The sequence below is a fragment of the Trachurus trachurus genome (genome assembly GCF_905171665.1).
Source record: "Trachurus trachurus genome assembly, chromosome: 3".
NCBI lineage: Eukaryota > Metazoa > Chordata > Actinopteri > Carangiformes > Carangidae > Trachurus > Trachurus trachurus.
In genome coordinates, this window is record NC_139893.1 from 35667616 (window position 1) to 35688917 (window position 21302).

Consider the following 21302-nt stretch of genomic DNA (forward strand, 5'->3'; position numbering starts at 1 on the left):
TGTCACAAAAATTAATGGAGGGTTTATATTGAAACCCTCTACAACTTCCTCTACTTTGAAAATCAGCATGATTTCACCTGGGAACTTCATTTAAGCTTTAAACTGATCCAGAGACTTTCAGCTACTAAACGTCTGCTCATCTTCTTGACATCTTACGTACAGGTTTTGCATTATTACTCATTAATTACATTTCATGCCCTATTTCCAGGCAGATTAAAGTTAATAATGAGGGTTTATGTGTCATATCATCCACTTTTCAGCAATTGTGACTACCACATCTTTCATTTCTCACACTTAATATACAACAAATGCTGTACGAATGTCTACTCTTTCACACAGGGTGACTAAAAGCATGAAGATCCCAACCCCTGAGTAAAAAGATAGATAAGACATAGACAAGATGAGCTTTCCCTCTTGAGAGCAAAACACACAAGTGGGCACTCTTCCAATTGCTGCATAAGCCATTTTTTAAACCTTTACACACATCACAGATTATGGTCTTCAATATAGTCTATTTTACACACAGTGAAACATGTTAGTGACAGAAACTGTTGTTGTTAATGTAGTCAAACCTTCATTAACACAAAGCTGGTTTCATCTCACTGAAGACACCTTTGGCAGTTTCTACACCGTGTGTTTCATCTTCAAAATAAGAGCCTCAACCAATTAAGAAGATCGTACTGGGAGTCTCTGAACAGGAGTCATTCAGCTGTTCATTTCAATGGTGGTAAAAACACATGGACTGATTTTCAAAATAAAAGCCTCAACACAGTTAGTGGAGCTAAAGAAAGGCCGACACAAAAATACACAGAGAGACACTTAAAGCAGAAGTGAGTGATCCGGTCGTTTTCGCTAATGCTGCGTTCCAGGCAGCCTTTTGAAATCGTAAATTACAGCTTCAAGTCACAATTTACGACTTTGTAGCGTTCCAGGCAACCCACTCGTGTTTTTCCGACCTGTTTTACCGGTGAAAGTCACTATAACGGCCACTCGTAACTTCCGACCGGTGAACTCGTACCAGATCGAACTGGTACCACTTCACGGTCGGAAAAATACGAGTTTCATTGAACGCACCATAACAGTCCTCGTCGCTACGTCACCACATTCACGGCGTCCCTTGGCTGCACACACAGCCCTGCATGCCGTTCTCTCTCCTCATTGGATAAAAACTGTAGGATACGATAAATGTTTTCTCTTCGGCTCAGAGCAGAGCAGAGGGACTGAGAGACCCGTGTTTCAGTCCAAACACTCTATGTAAGTGATTGCTGTCGGAAGATATAACTATTTAAGACTTATATTAACACAAATATATCACTCACTTCTGCTTTAACCTGACAACTCATACAGAGAGTAAATAACGCTGTTTGCCTTGAGTTTCATTCGACAAAAACCCAAGAGCTGTTCAGTTTGGACTTATTAGTAGAAAGCACTAGACAAAGGACGATTGCAGCAGCAGCAGCAAATCCCATCACATTTTCTGAAGGAATTGCATTGTCTGGATTCAGATTTGTTTCAGTCTCGACTGGAATTACCTATTAGGCACAACTGTCCCAAAATAGCTTCAAATGGCCCACAATAGTCCAGAAACCAAATTGTACCCAGCAGAGAATAATCTGATCGCTGATGCTGCTCCCCTTGAAACAGACTGCTCAGCAATAATTCCTACAGGGGGATGGGAACACGGATCCCCCTGAATGCTGCAAGGAAGTGAGTCCCCGCCCCACAATATTGTGTTGTCTTCACACAACAGCTGCATGTGGCAGGTTTTACTGCTTGTTCACTTGCCTATGGGAACATCACTCTGATGGGCAATGTAACAATATTTACACTTAAGCATAAGAAATTGTCAAAAACACTGCCATACTATTTTGAGAGGTACAAGAAAAATCTCCTACTCTTTCTGGATGTTTACAGATTAAAAACTATGTGCTGTGCATTATAACCAAGATGCTTCCAGTTATCGAATGAAAACAGATGTCTACACAGGGTTTTTCTAATCCCACACAATACCATATGTCCTAGTATGTTAAAACAGGTTCATTGATATAGAATCCAGTTTCATTTGGTAGAGGATTATATTATTTTATTTTGTTGATCAAAACACAGATCTGCATTTGTGAATGCTTATAACCACACACATCTAGTGTATTGTAAATAATATTATACTGTATAGTCATAATACTGTGATTATAATAGACAATGGCAGACAATCGGTACAGAATTCAAATAGTAACTGTAGAAAGTGGAACATTTGCTGCTGAAAAAATGGATGTTCAATATATTTTATGCTCCTACTGGTCAGAAGTATCATAGATGTTACTTCTGTAAAAGATTATGTTGAGATTTCCTTTTTGAAACTCAAAATACTTTGACATATTTTATGTACTGTATAACGCCTCTGTACTACCACAATGAAGAGAATAAAGCTGCATGTTTTGAGAAAAAAAAAACACAGCACATAGTTTTTAAAGGTCCCATATTATGCTGTTTTTCAACCATTTCACATGGTTCTAAGTTGTCCAACCATATAGTAATCCTAGTGTATTGTCCCCAAATCAATCTGCAGCTCTACATCTCAGTAATCTTAAAGTGGCTCTCCAGAGCTCTGCTGCGAACGAGCCATTTCTGTGTCTGCACCTTGAAATGCAAATAAGATGTGTAAACCACGTCCACTCCACACCTGTCACGGGGAGAGGGTGTGGTTTTCACTACAGGTACATGTGCCAGTGTTGACATCGGGACAGGGGTCGGGCATTGATTTCTGAAAAAAATAAATAAAATCTGAGACTGGCATCTGGCAGAAGGAGAACCATGGAGAGACTCCTACTACCATCAAAAAGTTCTGTGTGAAACTGTCAAATAAAAAAAACAAGTGAAACTGAGGAGCCCGCAAACTGTGCACTGCTGTATGGACTGATGAGACGCTACTGGAGAATATTGACGTGGTTTTGCGCCGGGAGAGGAGACTTCCTCGTTCAGATGTCTCTCATTCCGTGATGAGGACCGCTGCGCTGATGAGAAGCGGTATCATTCCAATATTCTCTGATCCGCGATTTCATTTTTAATGACAGGCGGCTGTTTTTCAGTCAATGATTCAAAAGGATCATCTGGCCGCCGCGGTACCGACCGCTCCTCCCGTATCTACCGCATCTTCATGTCAAATGACGGACGGGGGGGGGAGAGAGAGAGAGCGTGTGTGGGCGGGTGCTGTTCCGGAAAGTGTCAGCGGGCGGAGCTCAGGGTTTTCCAGACTGGCCCAGGGGGAGGATAAGGAAGTACCGGGAGGTGGAGTCACTTGAGTTCAGCGCATCCTGACGTCAAGTCTGCCAGCACTTCCAATTCGCCCGTTTGGAGACACGATCTCAAAAAAGTGTAGAAATCAATTAAGGGAGTGAACAGACTTTTTTCACCTCCAGGCGTCATAGAAAGGCCACAGGAACACATAGGACCACTACAAAACCTGTAGAAAGTGGATTTTGCATAGTATGGGCCCTTTAAAGAGTTTAAAATGGACGGACGCTCTCTGTGGGCTGCTTGTGTTTTCTCTGAACTGATAGCCTACTGGAAGAGATTAGAAGAACTGAAAACACTCAGGATGATACAACATCATTTTTTCTCTTTGGCTCCTCAGCTGTGTGTGGTTCATTCAGCTGTGTGGACAAGGCCATGGTTTCATATAATGTTCTCCACAGGTGCTGCTATGTTTCTGTCCCCCAGAAAAAAATAAAATCCACAGAAGACTCTGACCCTGAATTCATGGACCATGTTATTTTGCACAGGTGTTCCTGGTATTGTTTCCGCCACTGGGATAGATTCCACGTCTTTTTTTCCCCTTTGTACATTTTTAATTATTCATAAGTGCTAAGTAAACAAAGACCTCAATTATAATACATTTTAAGTCTCCAGGCAACTTTTGTTGTTAGCAATGAGTAACCAGTGAGTCATTTTGCTTAAAGTCCACTTGAACCATCAATAGGCTGATTCTAATTTGGTATCCATAGCCAAGCATTTAGTACGCATTAATCTTCAGTGCACAGACTAGTGTCTTATTGCTTGGCAAAACGAAACGGAGAAAAAAAGGGCTTTTACAAAACAGGGAAGTCTCAATAGACGACAACATAACTAGAGCACAGACAAATGGTGTGACACAATAAATATATTGATAAAAAGGACAAACCACTGAGCTCTGCCTGTGTTTTTCTTACATAATCTAACCATTTTTGTGTAGATCTGTATTATTTATGATCCTCATCTTTTGTTCATGCCAAAACCAATATCTCCACATTTTTCTGATCCGTCTGATATTTTCTGAGTAATGCCTCTGAGCACTTTGGTTCATTCCGCAGTGAACCAATTATGAGCCATTAAACAGCTGAACAGAATGAAATTGGGGAATGGATAGATTGCTGGTGGCAGCTTAATGATTAGGAAAGTAGTCTATGACTGAGAGCTGTATCCCACAAAAGGCTGAGAAAATCAGGGTGGGAAAGGTGAAAATGTGACCCCCCCCCCCCCTTCCCTACCCCTTCGCGCAAACTAACTGCTTCAGTGGAGCTGTTCAAAAGACGCCCATGTGATCTGTGAAGGGCAGCTCCCCGGTGTGAAAGAGTGTAACTTTCTGAATGTGAAACATGCTGTTGCTGAGAAAGCCTGTGTCTGCTTAGCAACTCGTCTCTGGATAAAGGAAGGGGGGGTGGGGGCTATGGCAGCTGGGAGGTAAGGAATGAAGAAAATCCTTCAAACAGCAGGTAAGTGTTCATCTCCCTCAGCCTGAATGACATTTATGTGTGATATTTAAACCCAATGTACTGTAGCTGCTGTAATTAATGAATCCCCAGAGGATTTTCTACAGTGCAGGAGAAAATGTCTTAATGAATATGTGCTTATCAGGAGAATATTCACACTGGATTCAACTCAAAAATATCAAGAAAGTGTGTCTTCCATACCAAAACTGCCCGCTATCAATTCCGCAGTTTGTTTTTTTAACTTTTGTGTTTCTGACTGTGTTCACCTATGGACAAAATGTTTTGATCCAACATCAATCATTCTTAAATTGTTTTGTTTACACCCTCTAGAAAAAAAAGAAAAAAAAAAAAAGAACGCAATAATCATTTTGTTCACTTCCGGTGGCCCAAATCTTTGGTGACGTGTGCAGGCTAACCAGGCTGTAGCGCTGTTATTCGTCACTTTATTGAGTTTCAATATTTTTTCATGCGAGTAATTAACTGTCTATGCCCAATATGCCGTTAGTTTATCCAAATGACGCCTGTTTGGAAGTTAGCTCCGACGTTTTGGTTGAAGTGAAACTCCACCTGTGGGATCAGCGACCGGGACCGGCGGGTCTTATCAGAGACAGCAGCCCATCTACTGAGGGGACAATGTTTGTTAGTTGTTGATTAGTTGCAATTAGTTAGTTCGTTAATAAATTAATCACGATTAATCACGATTAATTATAGAAAATTGTGCAGTATTTTTTTTTTTTTAATTGATTGACAGCCCTAGCAATTGTCATCACCAATGAGTGTCTTTGTTTGTAAAACATGTCTCATGATTTTAAAGTCAAAGCGACACAATGTTAAAACGTTGACTGATTTGGCAACAATGCAAAACTATTCATCCACTGAAATCCTGAGATTGTGCCACAATGCTACGCAAGTGAGATGATGAAGATAAACAGAACAAATCCCAGGGTAATTGTTGACTTCTTTAGGGGATTGTTTGAGATTAAGTAGATTATTTTTGTTCTCCTTGTCATTTTTAGGCAGAAATGCCAAATATCTGGTTCCAGCCTTGTCCAACACGAGGATGTGCCGATTCCCTCTTATTCACTCTTTATTAATTGTCTTTGGCTGTTAGACCTATGGTTTGGACAAAATAAGATATCTGATGGTATTTGGCAACATGTGACTCACCAGTGGCAGCCCTGATAGTAATTAACAAAACAACCACTTAAAGCAGAAGTGAGTGATCCGGTCGTTTTCGCTAATGCTGCGTTCCAGGCAGGCTTTTGAAATCGTAAATTACAGCTTCAAGTCACAACTTACGACTTTGTAGCGTTCCAGGCAACCCACTCGTGTTTTTCCGACCTGTTTTACCGGTGAAAGTCACTATAACGGCCACTCGTAACTTCCGACCGGTGAACTCGTACCAGATCGAACTGGTACCACTTCACGGTCGGAAAAATACGAGTTTCCTTGAACGCACCATAACAGTCCTCGTCGCTACGTCACCACATTCACGGCGTTCCTTGGCTGCACACACAGCCCTGCATGCCGTTCTCTCTCCTCATTGGATAAAAACTGTAGGATACGATAAATGTTTTCTCTTCGGCTCAGAGCAGAGCAGAGGGACTGAGAGACCCGTGTTTCAGTCCAAACACTCTATGTAAGTGATTGCTGTCGGAAGATATAACTATTTAAGACTTATATTAACACAAATATATCACTCACTTCTGCTTTAACTTCTGTTAATGTCTACACTGAATAACGGCGCAAATAAAAAGCCAAGACCTTAGACTTGGAGAAAGACGTCAGGATCGAGCCGAGTTAAATCATGTAAAAGGTGGACGATGTATAGACGTTGACTTGAATCTAATATCCTGCCAGACACCTCCAGTACATCATAGAACATACATATGAAGGGCCCTGAACATCACTCTACATTCATGAGCAAGTGACTGAGGCCTTCTCCTTTTGCTTCAGAGGGAATTGACTCATCGGTGCTTGATAGCTATCCCCTGGAGAGAACAGACACAATTTATATGTCCTATGCCACTGAGACGAGGGACAGTGCACAGCTTTTGTTTATTATGGTTATACATATTGCACTGTACTATGTAACAAAAACCCAAGCCAAGCTTCCACTAATGACTCATTACAACACAGGAACACAAGCATCCTGAGCAATTAAGTGTCTGCCAATTACAGGAGTCACTGTGACAACAGAACTCTCATATTTGTAGTGACAGCGCCGTGGGAGTGGATGATAAGAGCGATAATGATTTACATCGAAACTATAGGCTTGTCTTGATGGCTCTAATCTATACAATATATGAAATGACAAAGTGAAAAGGGTGACTCGTAGTGATTGACCTACACTGAATTGTTCCCCTCAATCTGCAGCTCACTTCATTGTTTACTGTAGCTGTCCTGTCCTGCCTTGCCCTTACCTTTACCGTTCTGGTTCACTCACACTGCATCCTACTTCATACCCACATTTCCAGCAGCAGCAAAAAGAAAGAAAAAAAACCTCCCAAAGCCATTGCACATTACCCGCTGAGCACCAAACAATAATCAACAAAACATGCTGGAGCAAACAGCTCCCTCAGGAGATATGGAGGTAGGAGGTAGAGACCAAATCAGAGCTGAAAGACAGTGGACTTCCATACGGGTTAGAGGTACTTCAACTAAACATTTTATCTCTTGGTCTGTAAATGTTAAATATGTGAACACATTTTCCTAACATGATTGGCACATCAATTTAAAACGGGATATGTGAATACTGTGTTCACAACTTGTTTCTGCTGTCCTGCAGTGGCCAAAACAATCAGTCAATATATTTTTTTTTTCACTTTAAATTACACTAGAAAGTAGGGGTAGGAGAAAAAAACAATTTGCATAAATATCGCGATATCTTTATTGACGATTTATTAGACTTTATTAAATCGTTTTTTTTTTTTAAATATTGTGCAATGTGCATTTGTTAGCCTTTTTTACATACAGAGAGTACATGTTTTGAAAAGGGTTCAAGTTCACTTTATAATGGAGTATGTTAATCTATAGGCTCCTACAGTATTTGCAGATAAATGTAAAAAATGCAGACAAAAAATCGAGAGAATCGGCAATATTGTAGAATCGCAATTTAAATCGAATCGCCATCCAAAAAATCGTAGAAGAATCGAATCAGGAGAAAAACATATCGTCCCAGCCCTACTAGAAAGACAACATGAACTAAACAAACTTATAGAAGAAAATAAAACTTAAGATTCCTTGCTACTAATAATTAGAATTTTTCAGTTCTTTGATTTTTCAAGATGCACTAAAGATTGTGACATCATGTGACAATAGGGGTGTCACGATTATCCAAATCCTCGATTCGATTTGATTTTCGATTTTAGGGTCACGATTCGATTCGATTCTCGATTATTATTTTTTTTCTTACAGCACAGAGGCCTATGCTATTTTCAGACTAGAGTCTACGATCATTGGTTCTATTCATCAAATTTTGTACAGTAAATCTTATTTCAAAAGATGGGCTACATATAAGTGATGCAATTTCCATAATGTATCACATTAGGCACTAATGGTCACATTTAAATAATTTATTTACAATATAAAGGTAACATGCCCCCAAAAATCATGATCCAGGGGCCAAAATTGCCCCCAAGGTTTTGAAACCAATATATCTGTACATTATCATCATTTTATTTTCATTAATTTACCGTCGTGTCTCATTATTCTCCTGATGTCGGCTTAATGTAATGTAAACGAGATTGCGCTGATACGGAGAGTCATGTGACCGACAATGGGGCAGAGCTGCAGCTGCTGTGCTGCCATGGACCTGATGATCAGGTCCTGATCAGACTGGCGGTGGTCCACAGTCAATCAGTCCCGGATCCTCCGCCGTCGATACCCCAAAGCCCCCGCAAATAATACATCGACAAAAAGTGGCAAGTTGCAGCTTTTCGTCGGCTTATTATTTGCGGGTTGTTGTTTGTTGTTTTTTTTTTTTTTTTATCTTATAACGTCTCTGCAACATGTGGCTCTCAGTGCTTGTCGGTGTTGTGTAGTTAGAGCTGTGTCTCCCTCCTGTTCCCCAGGTAGGAGGGGGACAGTAGCCCACCAGGGCTGGGTGATAAAACGCTATAAATTGTGAAATAACTTTTCTTCGATAGAAATATGAGACGTGGTCGATAGTTTTCATTCATCCATGTTTTGGCAAATAGCCAATGATATTGAGAGTTGCGCTGTGCCGAACCAATCACGTGGCTGGAAAAGAGCCAGTCAACATGTGCATTTGTTTGGGTTGCTGCAGACGTGCACATCAGCTGACACCGCCGGTAAAAAAAAAAAAAGAGAGAGAGAGCGAGGGAGGGAGAGAGAGAGAGAGAGAATGAGTGAGTGTTGTCTCGAAATAAAAAGTAAAGGAGAACTCGGACCAGTGACTGACAAGACGCTTGGTGCGCAATGGGGACAACGGGCAGTTGTAGCTTTGCGGGGTGAGGGGGGGGGGGGGTCGTCGATCCTCTCTTTGACTTCGATGCTCGAGATCGTGACGTAATTTCGATCGATTTCAATAAAAAATCGAAGTCGTGACACCCCTATGTGACAATGTGCAGCATGGAATATGTTTGTAGTGATAAGTCCAACAGGGAATTATGAAAACATGTTGTTTTGGTTTTCCAAACTTGCAAATGTAGCCGCAACCTGGTTTCCAAAAACAGAGTGCAGCTGTTTCCCACAAAAACTTTCACTACCCAGACCTATCCCCTAAAGACACAAGTTAATGTAGTTTTACAGATTTACTTTTATTGTTTTGAATTACAGTTATTGTGCTATGGATTGAAGTGCTTTTATCTTTCACAATGTGCATCTTCATTTGGACTTGCTACATGGTACCATTCTGTTTTGACTTTGACACTTGTTTATTTTATATCTAATAATCAATAAAAGCCATATAGTGGCTTTGATTAAACTGTCCTGTATCAGTTATCCACTGTAAACAATGCCCTACCAATAGGAATATTTCGACAAAACACTGCAAAGGCAGAACAGAGAGAAAACACTGAGCAAGTGGTATTATGAATATTGTCTTTTCAATTATGTACAGCTTTTGACAACTGCTATGTGCATGCATCTGAAGTGCATTCATCTGTCGATGTTAAATGTTATTATGTGTCTCATTTCTTTGCTGACAATAATGCCAAGAGAATGACAATTGTTTTAAGCCATCTAAGACAAAGTTAACAGCAGAACAGCTACATTATACTAAGTACAGTCAGAGATATACTCACTTTTCCTTTCCTTTATACATACTGTATTTCTGACTATTAAAATGCCATCTCTGTTACTTTCTCTGCATGAGGACAGGACAGCAGTCTGCAGTGGCTTTTAATTTGTCATCTTCCTCTAAATCACATCATCCCAAATACCCTTGTTTTTTTAACACAGTGCAAATATTCAGGTTCCTGTATCCCACATTAGAAGATGATGCTATTCAACGATAAAACCTTGTGTTCCAGTAAGCCTGATAACAACTAATCTATGACACGCACTTTGAGTGTTTGAAGAATAAACACTGCTGTTGTTTCAAATGTCTTCTGAGAGCAATGAGAGCAACAGCACAGCACCTGAAATGCGGCCTTGAATATAAAACGTCTGGCCGCTCTTCAACCTGCACTGATCGCGGTCCTTTTAATTACTTTCTCATTTGTAGGAGCCACCTAAGGTTCTGTTTATTGTAGCCCACTTCATTACTGTCATGTGGCCAATGTGGTTGCCATGGTGTGACCGTTGCACTATGTCCTTTGAATTTCAATAATCATTGGCGCCGAGGACATTACCAGCCTGCACAAATATCATTTCCTCTCATCACGGGGACTCAAACCCCGCCCCTGAAAGCCACATCTGTAATCATGTCTCCGCTGCAGACGTCATTTGGAGACAGGAGCCTGAATGTGAAGCTACGCTACGTCTTTTTCTCCAGGTAATTTTCCAGGCACATTGATATTTTTGGTTGCATAATCATGACACAGATCACTGCTGCATATTAAAAGTCATTCAGAGGTAGCCCATCAGACTTTAACCACTTCCCGCCCAACTGCCCTCCGCAAAGCAGAAGAATGTTTATGCAACGGCATCGGTTCAAACATGCAACGATGTGCTCCAGGATAAATGAAGCACTAGTTCATTTAGATGTTAGTGGTGGAGATCTCGCTCAATAGCAATGCAGACAAACGGCGACACGGCCAAGCCTCATGTGAAAGAAAACAACAGCCGGGCTCAGCACTCCACACTCACCTCAGCAAAGCCCTGTTTGCTCAGAATAGTTGCTCTTTCATCATCCAAGTGCTAAACAATGCCCGCAGATAAGAGGTGGATTGTTTCCACTCAGTCATTATCCCCGCTAACTATTGCAGTCCATCAATGTATAGATTGACATTACTATCCCCCAACCCCCGGTCAATAGTTTGGTCTAATTCCACATCTTCCCCACACTTGACCTCCAGTCAATTCTCACCGTCCCTATGTTTGTGAACACCTCGGCTCTGTGTGCCGCAGGTTTCATCTCTGCATTTTTTAAAAGCAGAAATACAAAAGAAACAATAGAAAACTGTGGGCTGCTAGTGTTTGTCAATGAGATATCACAGGGAGTTTCTCTCAGCTGCTGTACGTCTTGATTGAATTTATTCATTGTCACTTGTAAGAAAAGTATTGATCGGATGTAAATGATGATCTGTGGGATGTTTTCAACTCAGCAAACATGTGACAGATGGAGCAGAGAAGTGCTGGAGGAAGCCCGGCACCTATCAGCCGCCTTTCAGCAGAGGAGCGAGTGAACAATGAGACGTTGTCTTATCCTTGAAATCAGCCTCAATGACAAGAAACTGTACAAATACTGAGACGTGTCTTCATGCGTTAACTTGATATAATACTTAGCCCACTGGTGAGAGTGTCATGGATTGATATAAGGACAACATACTGTTATTACAAAAGGTTATCACACTGGGGAAATGACCAAGGTCAACAATATAATGTCACATTTACTATAACCCTCGCCCAGCTCCATCGTTAATCACCACGTCTCGTAAACTACCCTCCTTTTCATATCCGACCCTAAAGAGAGATTGAAGAGAGACTCCATTTAATTTACAATATGCTCATATCCACAGGCAGATGTTAAGATATAAAGCAATGGGGCTGTGTGTTTGCCCTGTACGAGCAATCCAAGGCTCTCTGTAGTCCTTTTAATTGGCGTCCAAAATATTCATAAATATTTGATGCTGCAGAGATCCCACCAGATATCACTGTTTCCACGAATAGTCTGCTCAGGTAGGAGACATCAAAGATGGTGTCAAGACAATGTGTCAAATATTTTTCGGGGAATTTTCTCTGATATTGAATATTAGAATGTGTATAAAGGTGGAGCCGTTTGATCTGCAGGAGAGGAGGGGTCGGGGGGACAAACAAGCCAAATGCAAAGGAACGGCCTCACTGTGGTCGCCTCCCCAACCCTGACCCAGAGGTGGACAGTCATATCTCATGGGACCAATGTCAATACAGCCTTGTCTTCTTCCTAAGTACCAATTGATTTCTGCTATGACACATAGCCCCGCATCACCATTATGTGGCCTGAGTAACCCACTCAATTCATTAAAAACAAATCCTTCTTAATCAAGCTCATGGGAACAAGGGGGCCAGCATCAAAAGAGTTAACGTTACAAATTTTGCAGAGATAATGAGGAAATATATTCTCTAAAATTCTAAATTGTGAATTATTGTATTTCTCATAACACAGTATATACTGTATATCCGAGCGTGTTAGCATGCATAATGCAATTGAGAAATCTCTCAAGATGCCTTTAAGATGTTAGGATATAAAACAGAATTAAACATCGACCAAAGGCTTAACAAATGCTGCTATCATACATAAAAATTGAAATGGTTCCTATTCCATTAATTCTCATTCCTTAAGGCAACTCCATCAGGTCACATAATGGGAGGTTGCAGTTAACATATGAAATGGATTCCCTCACGCACCGCTGATGTGACGATAGTGAATCAAGCAAGGCGAGGCAGAGCAATATGTAGACTAGACAGCTCAAGTCACACTTCATTTTGCAGCAGCAGCAGATACACCTCGCAGAGAGTCTCTTCAATGTTACACTATCCCCCGGAAAAAAAAATAGGAAAAATAAAAATGAGGATGTCACAAATGATAAGCTTTGTTTGGGCCCATGACCTCTAGAGTAACAATGAAAATATGACAGGTGTTTTTAGGAGCCAATCAACTCAAGAAAGGTTTTGAGTGCTGGAAAGATCAAAAGCAGGAAGAAAAGAAAAAAAATCTGCCTACAGTATTGTATTATTCTCTGGGAGAGGAAGAAATAAAAAATTAAAGATGAGTATCTCTTAAAGATTTTCAGTTTGAAAAAGGTACATCAAAAAAAGAGGAGTACAAATCAAATTCTGTTCTGCTTTCAACAAATTCCGGCCATGTTAGAAATAATAAAAGCAATTTCACTAGCTTTATGTTAAATGCATCTCTGCCAACTGTTATTGCCTAAGTCAAACCACTCTGGGGCAGCACTAGATCAAAAGACAACATAGCAGGATAATACGCTGGCTAATTACAACTGACTCTTAAAAGCATAGCTAATTATGCATATTTGACGGGGATAACAGGAGACAAAACACATGTAAACCTCTGCAGGGGGAGGGGAACAGGGACTGAGCGGACATGGGCTCCGGATCAACCAGTCCCCCCTTTTTTCAGTGGTGACCTTTAATTGAATCTATCCACCGATCCCTCCGACTGATGGCAGATATTCAGAAATCTAGAATAACCTTTCACTGTCCTTGTAGAAGCCTTATTGTTGTCCTTTTTTAAAAACTGAAATTTAAAATCAATGCCATTTGAAGATTCTCAGCCCTCATCACTGTCACAGATGCCAATAACGCAAATGATTGTCTAAGTTCATTGCTGGTCTTTTAAACAGTAGTTTGAAAAAACAAGACAAAAAAGCTTGATTTCAATCATGACTACTGAGATGTCTCCATTCACAGACAAAGTAGATGCAGAAAAGGGGAGTTGGGGTTTTGTTATTTCTTCTTTTTTTTTTGGTCAAACTTCTCAGTACATTGGTAAATTGTAATTAATTACAACACGACAAATTAAAGCCTCGCAAATAACAATAGAGTTCAATCAACAACTTTCTCACAAAGTCTGTGAAACTGATTACGATCAGCTTCAAACCAGTGGGCTGTGCTCCAAGACTGTTTGGTATTTCTGTCAGTCTACAGTCTAAGAACCACACTGAGAAGATCCTCTTTTGGGTCAAAGTGTGTAATGAATGAAGCGGTCTAAAAATACTGTAAAATGTCGTTTCATGTACTTGTAATCAGATCCCATTTATTATTTAAATTCCCACAAATTGTCTTTTTTCCCCTCCCTTAATTACAACATTATAAGATTAGCTGGTCATAGCTTGTGTTTCCTGTGGGTGAAGCAGACAGATGTGGCACCGCAGATCAGCTTTCAGCCGCAGCACATGTTCTGTTTTATTCTTCCCGCATTTAAAAATAAGGTTCAGTGGGTCACGGATGAGGCATCACCTTTGCCTGGAACAGCCACCTACACTGAATTTTCAGTGTTTTTTTTTTCTTTCTTTTTTCCTGAAGCTGATTATCTCTGTGTTCTGCTAATTACTTTTTATGACATCGTCGCTTCAGGGGTAGCATTCAATCTGAGCTGACCTGCCAGATTTCACCACTGTAATGCCTCCCTCTGCAATAAGCATGGAAAACATCAAATAAAATCACCTTGATAACAGCACACATGGTGAGCAAAAAATAAACTCCATATTTATAAAGCAAACAAGCTTTAGTTTCATTTTCATAAGTAAATAAGTCTATTTATAAGGTGATAAAACAAAGTGGATGTATTCAGACCTGCTCCTTGAGGGTTATTTATGCATTTACCTCATGTGAACAAATTTGTAGGTGTGTTAAAGGGTGTGTGAGAGCTTAATTTGCTGAGTGTTAAATGTTTGAGGTTAAGACATCAATACTACTAGTAGTTATACGACTCATACATCATCAGTGTACCTCTCCGGTATTGACAAATATGTTGAATGTGGGCAATAACCTTGACTTCTTTCTCTACAAATCTCAGTCTAATGTAGCTCCCAGGGCAGAAGGCATTATTCACAGGGTGGATGTTCATGTGTTTGGCATCACGCCCCAAAAGAATGTAGGTATTTGTCTATGTAGTCAATGAAAACAGAGAGGAGACACTGACTTCAAAGACATCGTTCTCATTGCACATGCATTCCTCAGCAACTGCATTCAACTAATTCACCAGGAAAAGATGAGGAACAGTATTGAAATGTTTTGGGGCGCTGAGGAAGAAAAAGGAAAGGCAAGTTTTATAATGCATGCCATCCTGCGTGTGATGTCTCCATGGTATAGTCAAAGCCCTGAATTTCCACTCACGGCTCTCATTAAGGCAGTGGTGTCAGGCGCTGGCAAAGAAGAAAGACGATTTTATCAATGATTTAATTAATCATCAAAACTCCCTCTGTCCACACATTTCTCTCTTATTCATTCTTCTTGCCCATCACTCTTCCCCCGGCTTCTTTTAAAGCACACGCACGCACACACACAGCACGCAGACAAACACGCACACAACTGCTCTTTTTCAAGACACTGCAACACAAGTAGCCTTGTCCTTTCTCGCAGTTCCCCCCCGACTTCAACTTGCTCCCTGCCAGACCAGCAGGCAGCAAAAAGTCCCGAAAAAAGCAATGTCACCACTATTCAAGAAGCATCGCATTCAGTGAATTACCACCACAAAAGGACAAGTGTCCTCAGCCTGCCCAGAACTGAGAAAGATAATAGCCTAGTTCAACAGATAAGCTCTTCCATCCTCCTTCAAAGTCTTTCAGTCTCCAACACGCTTAGCTCGCATAGAGCCTCTGCCAGGAGAAATTAAGGCTTCAGCATTTGACAAGACTGAACAGCCCCTTCAGATTAGTAATCTAAGATTTCCTATTGTATGCAAACCTATACCCTTCTTTTCTTTCAGAGTGTCTACCAGAAACTGTCCAAAAAAAATAAATAAAAATCTCTCCTTATTTATCTCTTACCTGGTGTTGAGGCTCAAAGCTGGACAGAGAAGCAGTAAGCAAATAGCTTGGATGAATTTCATAGCTGTCTCACACTCCGTTCCTTCTTCCTTCTCAGATGCTTTCTGCCTTTCCCCCCGTGTCTCTCTCCCCGCTCTCTAGCTCTCCAACTGGCTGCCTGGGTTTTTTAGCGCACTCTCCTACACACACACACGGCGCACACACACACACCCAGACACACAAGCAGAGAGGCAGACAAATGCAACACAGTGGCTCGGTGAGAGGGAGGATCTCTGGCTTTAAATAACACAGGGACACGGACTGACTTGCTAATGGAAAGGAGCGGGTGGGGCTGAAATCAAGAGAGAGATGTGGGAGTGATATGATGTCAGCGCCCGTATAGCTACAGCTATTGGTGAAAAGCATTCTTGCCATTGTTTGGTGCCGGTTGCTCCTCCAACAATACACCTCTCTCCCATTCATTTCATCCTGCCTGTTTATACCTAAGATAGAGAGACGGGGCTGATAGGAGGAGATAGGGCATTTAATGGAAAGAGTGGGAAAACCAGGTCATCACTACAAAGACCACTCAAGGGGTTAACAGTTGACTAACAGTGAAGTCACAGTTCAGTTAAAGCAAGGCACTAATAGATTTAGTGTAATTAGCCCTGTGCTGAAAACACAAAGCAAGGTCACTTTGTTGGTGGATGAGTTGTGGAACATGAAAAGATCATCAATTACCTTCAGTGGGGGGGGGGGGATCCCAAATTAATAGTAACAATAAACTATGATGCCAAGTGTTTATTTCATTTTCCTCTCCCTCTCTGCTTCTTGTCGCCATTAGGATTAAATGTTTTCCCTTTTCGCATTGGAGATAAATGTCATGTCCTATCATGGAGAAGTAAATGAATGCATTTTGTTCAAATCAAGCAGCAGCCGGCTAAAGTGAAATAAAAATTCAAATGAATGTCAGAAAACTGAAATGAAACTGAGAAAATGAAATTCTAAAAGAGAAAGAAGCTTACATCACTGGCAATGCAATTCTGAGCAACAAAGGGCAAAAAGCTGTTTTTTTATTAAATCAAGATTTTTAAAATCAACTATTCAAAAGATGTTTAAAAATAAAATCCCTTGTAGATACATAAGGAATATGGATAAAATCAGCCCTTACAATATGTCTAACTTTATCTTCAGGCTTAGGTTGATTGTTTCATATGCACAACAGAAAACAACACGGACTTTAGTGACACAGGCAAAACAATCCTTGAGTTCAAAAAATATATCAATAATAATAACAATCATAATTGTAGATAAAGCTTCAAATAAATTTCAAAAAGTCAATGAGCACAACCTCTGTCGGTGTGCAATTTGTTGAGCATCGATGCCACTCCTTACATTAGCACTCAGATGCACTTAACGTTCAGAAAGTCCACCAGCAGAGAGCAGTGTGTGGAAACATCCAAGCACTCACCACCTTTTCTTGTGGATGTAAACACAGTCCACCATCACACTCTTGCTGACAGTGATTGCTCCATGTCAGGTTATCTACGAGATAGCCTTTCCAGCTCAGTGGATGTCCTGAGTGTTGCTGTGAAGCCACATTTCAGATAAATCAAAATTCAGTTGAGTATCTGGTTGAAATGCCCTTTTTTTTAAATTCAATGAATTACATAGCTGACAAAGGATCGTTATCCTACCAGTGCTTGGATTATATTAAAAATACCATACAGCTATTCATTTCACAGCTGATTTATTGATGACGGTGCCCACAATAGCCTCAATACACCCACATATACTGTAGCTGCTGTATATGTGGTAAAATGGCTTAAATCCTTATATCAGCTCACAGGTGTATGCAGTCATCACCTACCCCCTGTGAAGTATATACATAAAAAAAATGGCTATGCTATGCTATGGCAAGATAAGACAAAATGTCCACAAAGTCTAAGAGAAATGCTGAAATATATTCAGCATCTTAATGTGGGGGCAAAGAAATCCATTATCAAATCATGTTTTGGCATAATTATTTGAGTGAATGTCAGCATTGAAAACTAAGACATACAGCACACCACTTATTCTTTAAATCAACCACTGTGGAGGGAAAAAAAAGTAGAAATGCGCTGTAATGGCTTCATATAACTCCCGGCCTCGCTTGCCCTGCGAATCGCTTTGAAGTTCGAGGTTAACCTTATGAAAGTAAAAACAGCTCAAGAACAAAATGTTGAGGACTGAGAGGACGTTTCAAGTTAGACTCCAAGCCAGTGTAATACAGCTAGAATATTAAGCAGTCCATACAAAAGGTGGAGGTCACACACCATAGGCATGATAAATGGTTTTCATTACAGGTTTAATAGACTTTGGATTCTATTGTACCCAAATAGTAGCCCATTTTCCAAACTGAAAGATTTCCACCCATTTATTTGGTCTAATTAGAAGTTCATGCTTGGAAACCCATGGTGACCAGTTGTAATGAGTCTGCTAGACCGCAGCTTGCCTCGGTTACTGGTGAGAGCATCCTCAGTGGACCTCCGTAATCTGTCTCAATCATGTATCACATCAGCCAGAAACTTGTAGTCCCAGTCCTCTGAGCCAACCTGTTGAGCATCTCATCATAATGAAGAATAATTACCATAAAATGAGTATGAATCGTTGATATTATGGAAGATTATGTTTGGATAAATCCCCATAGCTAAACCTGAATGTCACATCAGTTGATTTGTATATTTTGTTTATGAATGCTTCATTTGAATTTTTATCATGCCCAAAATGGGACGGTTTGATTTTTGTCAGAGCCAAGTCCTGTTTAAAGCAGAAGTAAGCGATATTTTTGTGTTAATATAAGTCTTAAATAGTTATATCTTCCGACAGCAATCACTTACATAGAGTGTTTGGACCGAAACACAGGTCTCTCAGTCCCTCTGCTCTGCTCTGAGCCGAGGAGAAAACATTTATCGTATCCTACAATTTTTATCCAATGAGGAGAGAGAACGGCATGAAGGGCTGTGTGTGCAGCCAAGGGATGCGCGTGAATGTGGTGACGTAGGGACGAGGACCAATAGATCCATGACGAGGGCGGGGGCTGCTAACTCCGTCGGCTGACAATAAGTTATGGTGCGTTCAGGGCAGCCCGTAACTCGTGTTTTTCCGACCTGTGAAGTCGTACCAGTTCGATCTGGTGCGCGTTCACGGGTCGGAAGTTACGAGTGGCCGTTATAGTGACTTTCACAGGCAACAGGTCGGAGAAACGCGAGTTGCGGGTTGCCTGGAACGCTACAAAGTCGTAAGTCGTGACTTGAAGCTGTAACTTACGGTTTCAAAAGCCTGCCTGGAACGCAGCATTAGCCAAAACAACCGGATCGCTTACTTCTGCTTTAATGTTTTTTTCTTTTCTTTTTTTGTCAATTCTGCATGGACAAAATGCTTTCCTGCAGGCCCCTAGTTTGTGTATAACACTTTACATAAAAACTGAGTAAAATGACAGAAGACTTTTCATTGTATGTTTTATTTTCACTCCTTAAACCCCTAAAAACACACACTGGTCTGTCCAGGGTGGGACGGGCCAAGCATTAATTACAAGCAACAAGACACACAGGCCAGTGGGTGTTAAAGGGGTTAAAGCAGTTTTGCATTAAACATTTCTGTAGGCTAACTTTTTGGTACCAACTTGTTTCCAAAACACACAGATCAAGTGATTTCAGTTGCATTTAACAGCATTCCAGCTGATTATGATGCATTAACACCATTAACTATTTCTTGCATGCCTTACAGCATGTAAAAAAAATATTATTCTGAGTACATTTCTTAATGCCTGTAAGCAAAGTCACAGTCATAAACATCCACAAAGTGATGCAACAAATATCTTACGCAGGCAATTTTGAAGATTTTGGCTATGAAGTAAAAAGTAGAAAGTCAGTATCTCAGCTTTTTATCCGCACTGTGATCTCTGCAGAAGAAGTGATGAATATTGGACTTAAGCAGCGCAAACTGACTTCAGGTGTGAGGCGTTCAAAGGTGCACTGTAGCATTCGTTTGCATATGTGACAGTCCTGTAGGATGCTGATTCTTTTGAGTTGGGCGACTCGCTTCACTGTTAAACAGTTAATTGCTGTTTATTTGTTGGTGCAAAGTATTTTGGTATCTGTGTTTGTGTGGGTGGGTGGGTTCTTGTGTTTCTATCTTTCTGAGGACCACTTTGAGTTTGAGACAGTTTTCCAAATTGCGGCTGGTTCTCACTTCAAAGGCACGTTTGAGGGGCAAAGTTTTTCGAGACTTGGTTTTAGAATTAAGATTTTGGGCTTGGTACTGTATGGATGGAGATTAGAACAGCGGCAAGGGTTTGTCAGGTAATAAATGATCACGTTATAGCTGCATGTTAAATGTTTTAAAGCATGTTTTATTTATCTTATTATGTAGACTGAAAAGCACTTTGAACTGCAACTCTGTATGAAATGTGCTTTGCAAAATAACTTCCTTTCTAAAATGTCATAATAGTTTGGCATTAGGTGCTCTGGGATACATGATGTCAGTAAGGTTCCCACATATAAATGTAAGTGTGTATTTGCAGGGCTGCATGAGAATTTTTTTCAAAAGTGAGGAAAAAGCAGAGCTTGCCTACCAGCTGTCAAAATATAGTAGACATGGCCGCCAAGTCTTCGAGCCTTTGATGCCATATATTATTTGGCTGAATCCAGCAGAAAGAGCCATGAGTCTCTATGTTTTTCTTTTTCTTTTTAAATCCTTTATTTATCCATGAAGGGGTTTTGCAGCATACTGTACAGTAGATGCTCAGATTCCCAACATTTAAACCTTTTAAGCACATTCACCAATGGAGCTGACAGAAAAAAATCAATACTGTTTTCCAATAAGTTACTGCACCGGGCAAACTGCCTCAAATGCCTTGCTAAAAAGCACTTAGATATTGGCTCTCGAGGGGTTTGCACAGTGTGACTTCACGTCTTTTTAGTCCACATTTCCCTCGACGAGAAATCTTATCCTGTCTTTACCTCTAGGCTACCACAATCCCAGCAGGCAACGTTTCCACTTGTCTGCAATAACATAACCGAGGACATCGATATTGACAGTTGCCCAAGTAAATCAAAATAGTCTGATCCTCAGCTCGCTAAAATAATGGCCTGTCAGCAACATTGCTGCCTTCACCAACAACTGTTTGCGTTCTGCAAAGATGCATCTCATTCCTCCTCTGCTTTTCCTCAGCCTGAATATTAAGTGCAAGAAGATAAGTTAACAAGTGCTAAAATCTCCATAGTCTATTATGTATGTTTACAGAGAGGATGCAATAGAAGAGAGAGAAAAAAGCAGCATTCCCTTGCATAAATTTCCATTCTCAACATCTACAGTGCCATTCAACATTTTGTGTGGAGAGGGAAAGCGAAAAGTCTGGCAGCAAAGCAGAAGCTTAAGGCAGTTCCCTGTCAGTTGGTTCATTCTCCCTGTGCAT

The 21302-nt window shown here is 40.6% G+C and overlaps 1 protein-coding gene across 1 annotated transcript in view; it reads right to left on the minus strand.

The window, feature by feature from the left end:
- luzp2 (leucine zipper protein 2) overlaps positions 1–15974 on the minus strand; it is a gene marked incomplete at its 3' end in the record, with an annotated part of 160469 nt that extends 144495 nt beyond the window's left edge. Inside the window, exon 1 of the mRNA XM_083999239.1 lies at positions 15866–15974. Within this exon, the coding sequence (XP_083855365.1) occupies positions 15866–15927 (62 nt within the window). The 5' untranslated portion in view covers positions 15928–15974. The remainder of the gene's footprint in view (positions 1–15865) is intronic.
- Positions 15975–21302: the final 5328 nt, after the last annotated feature.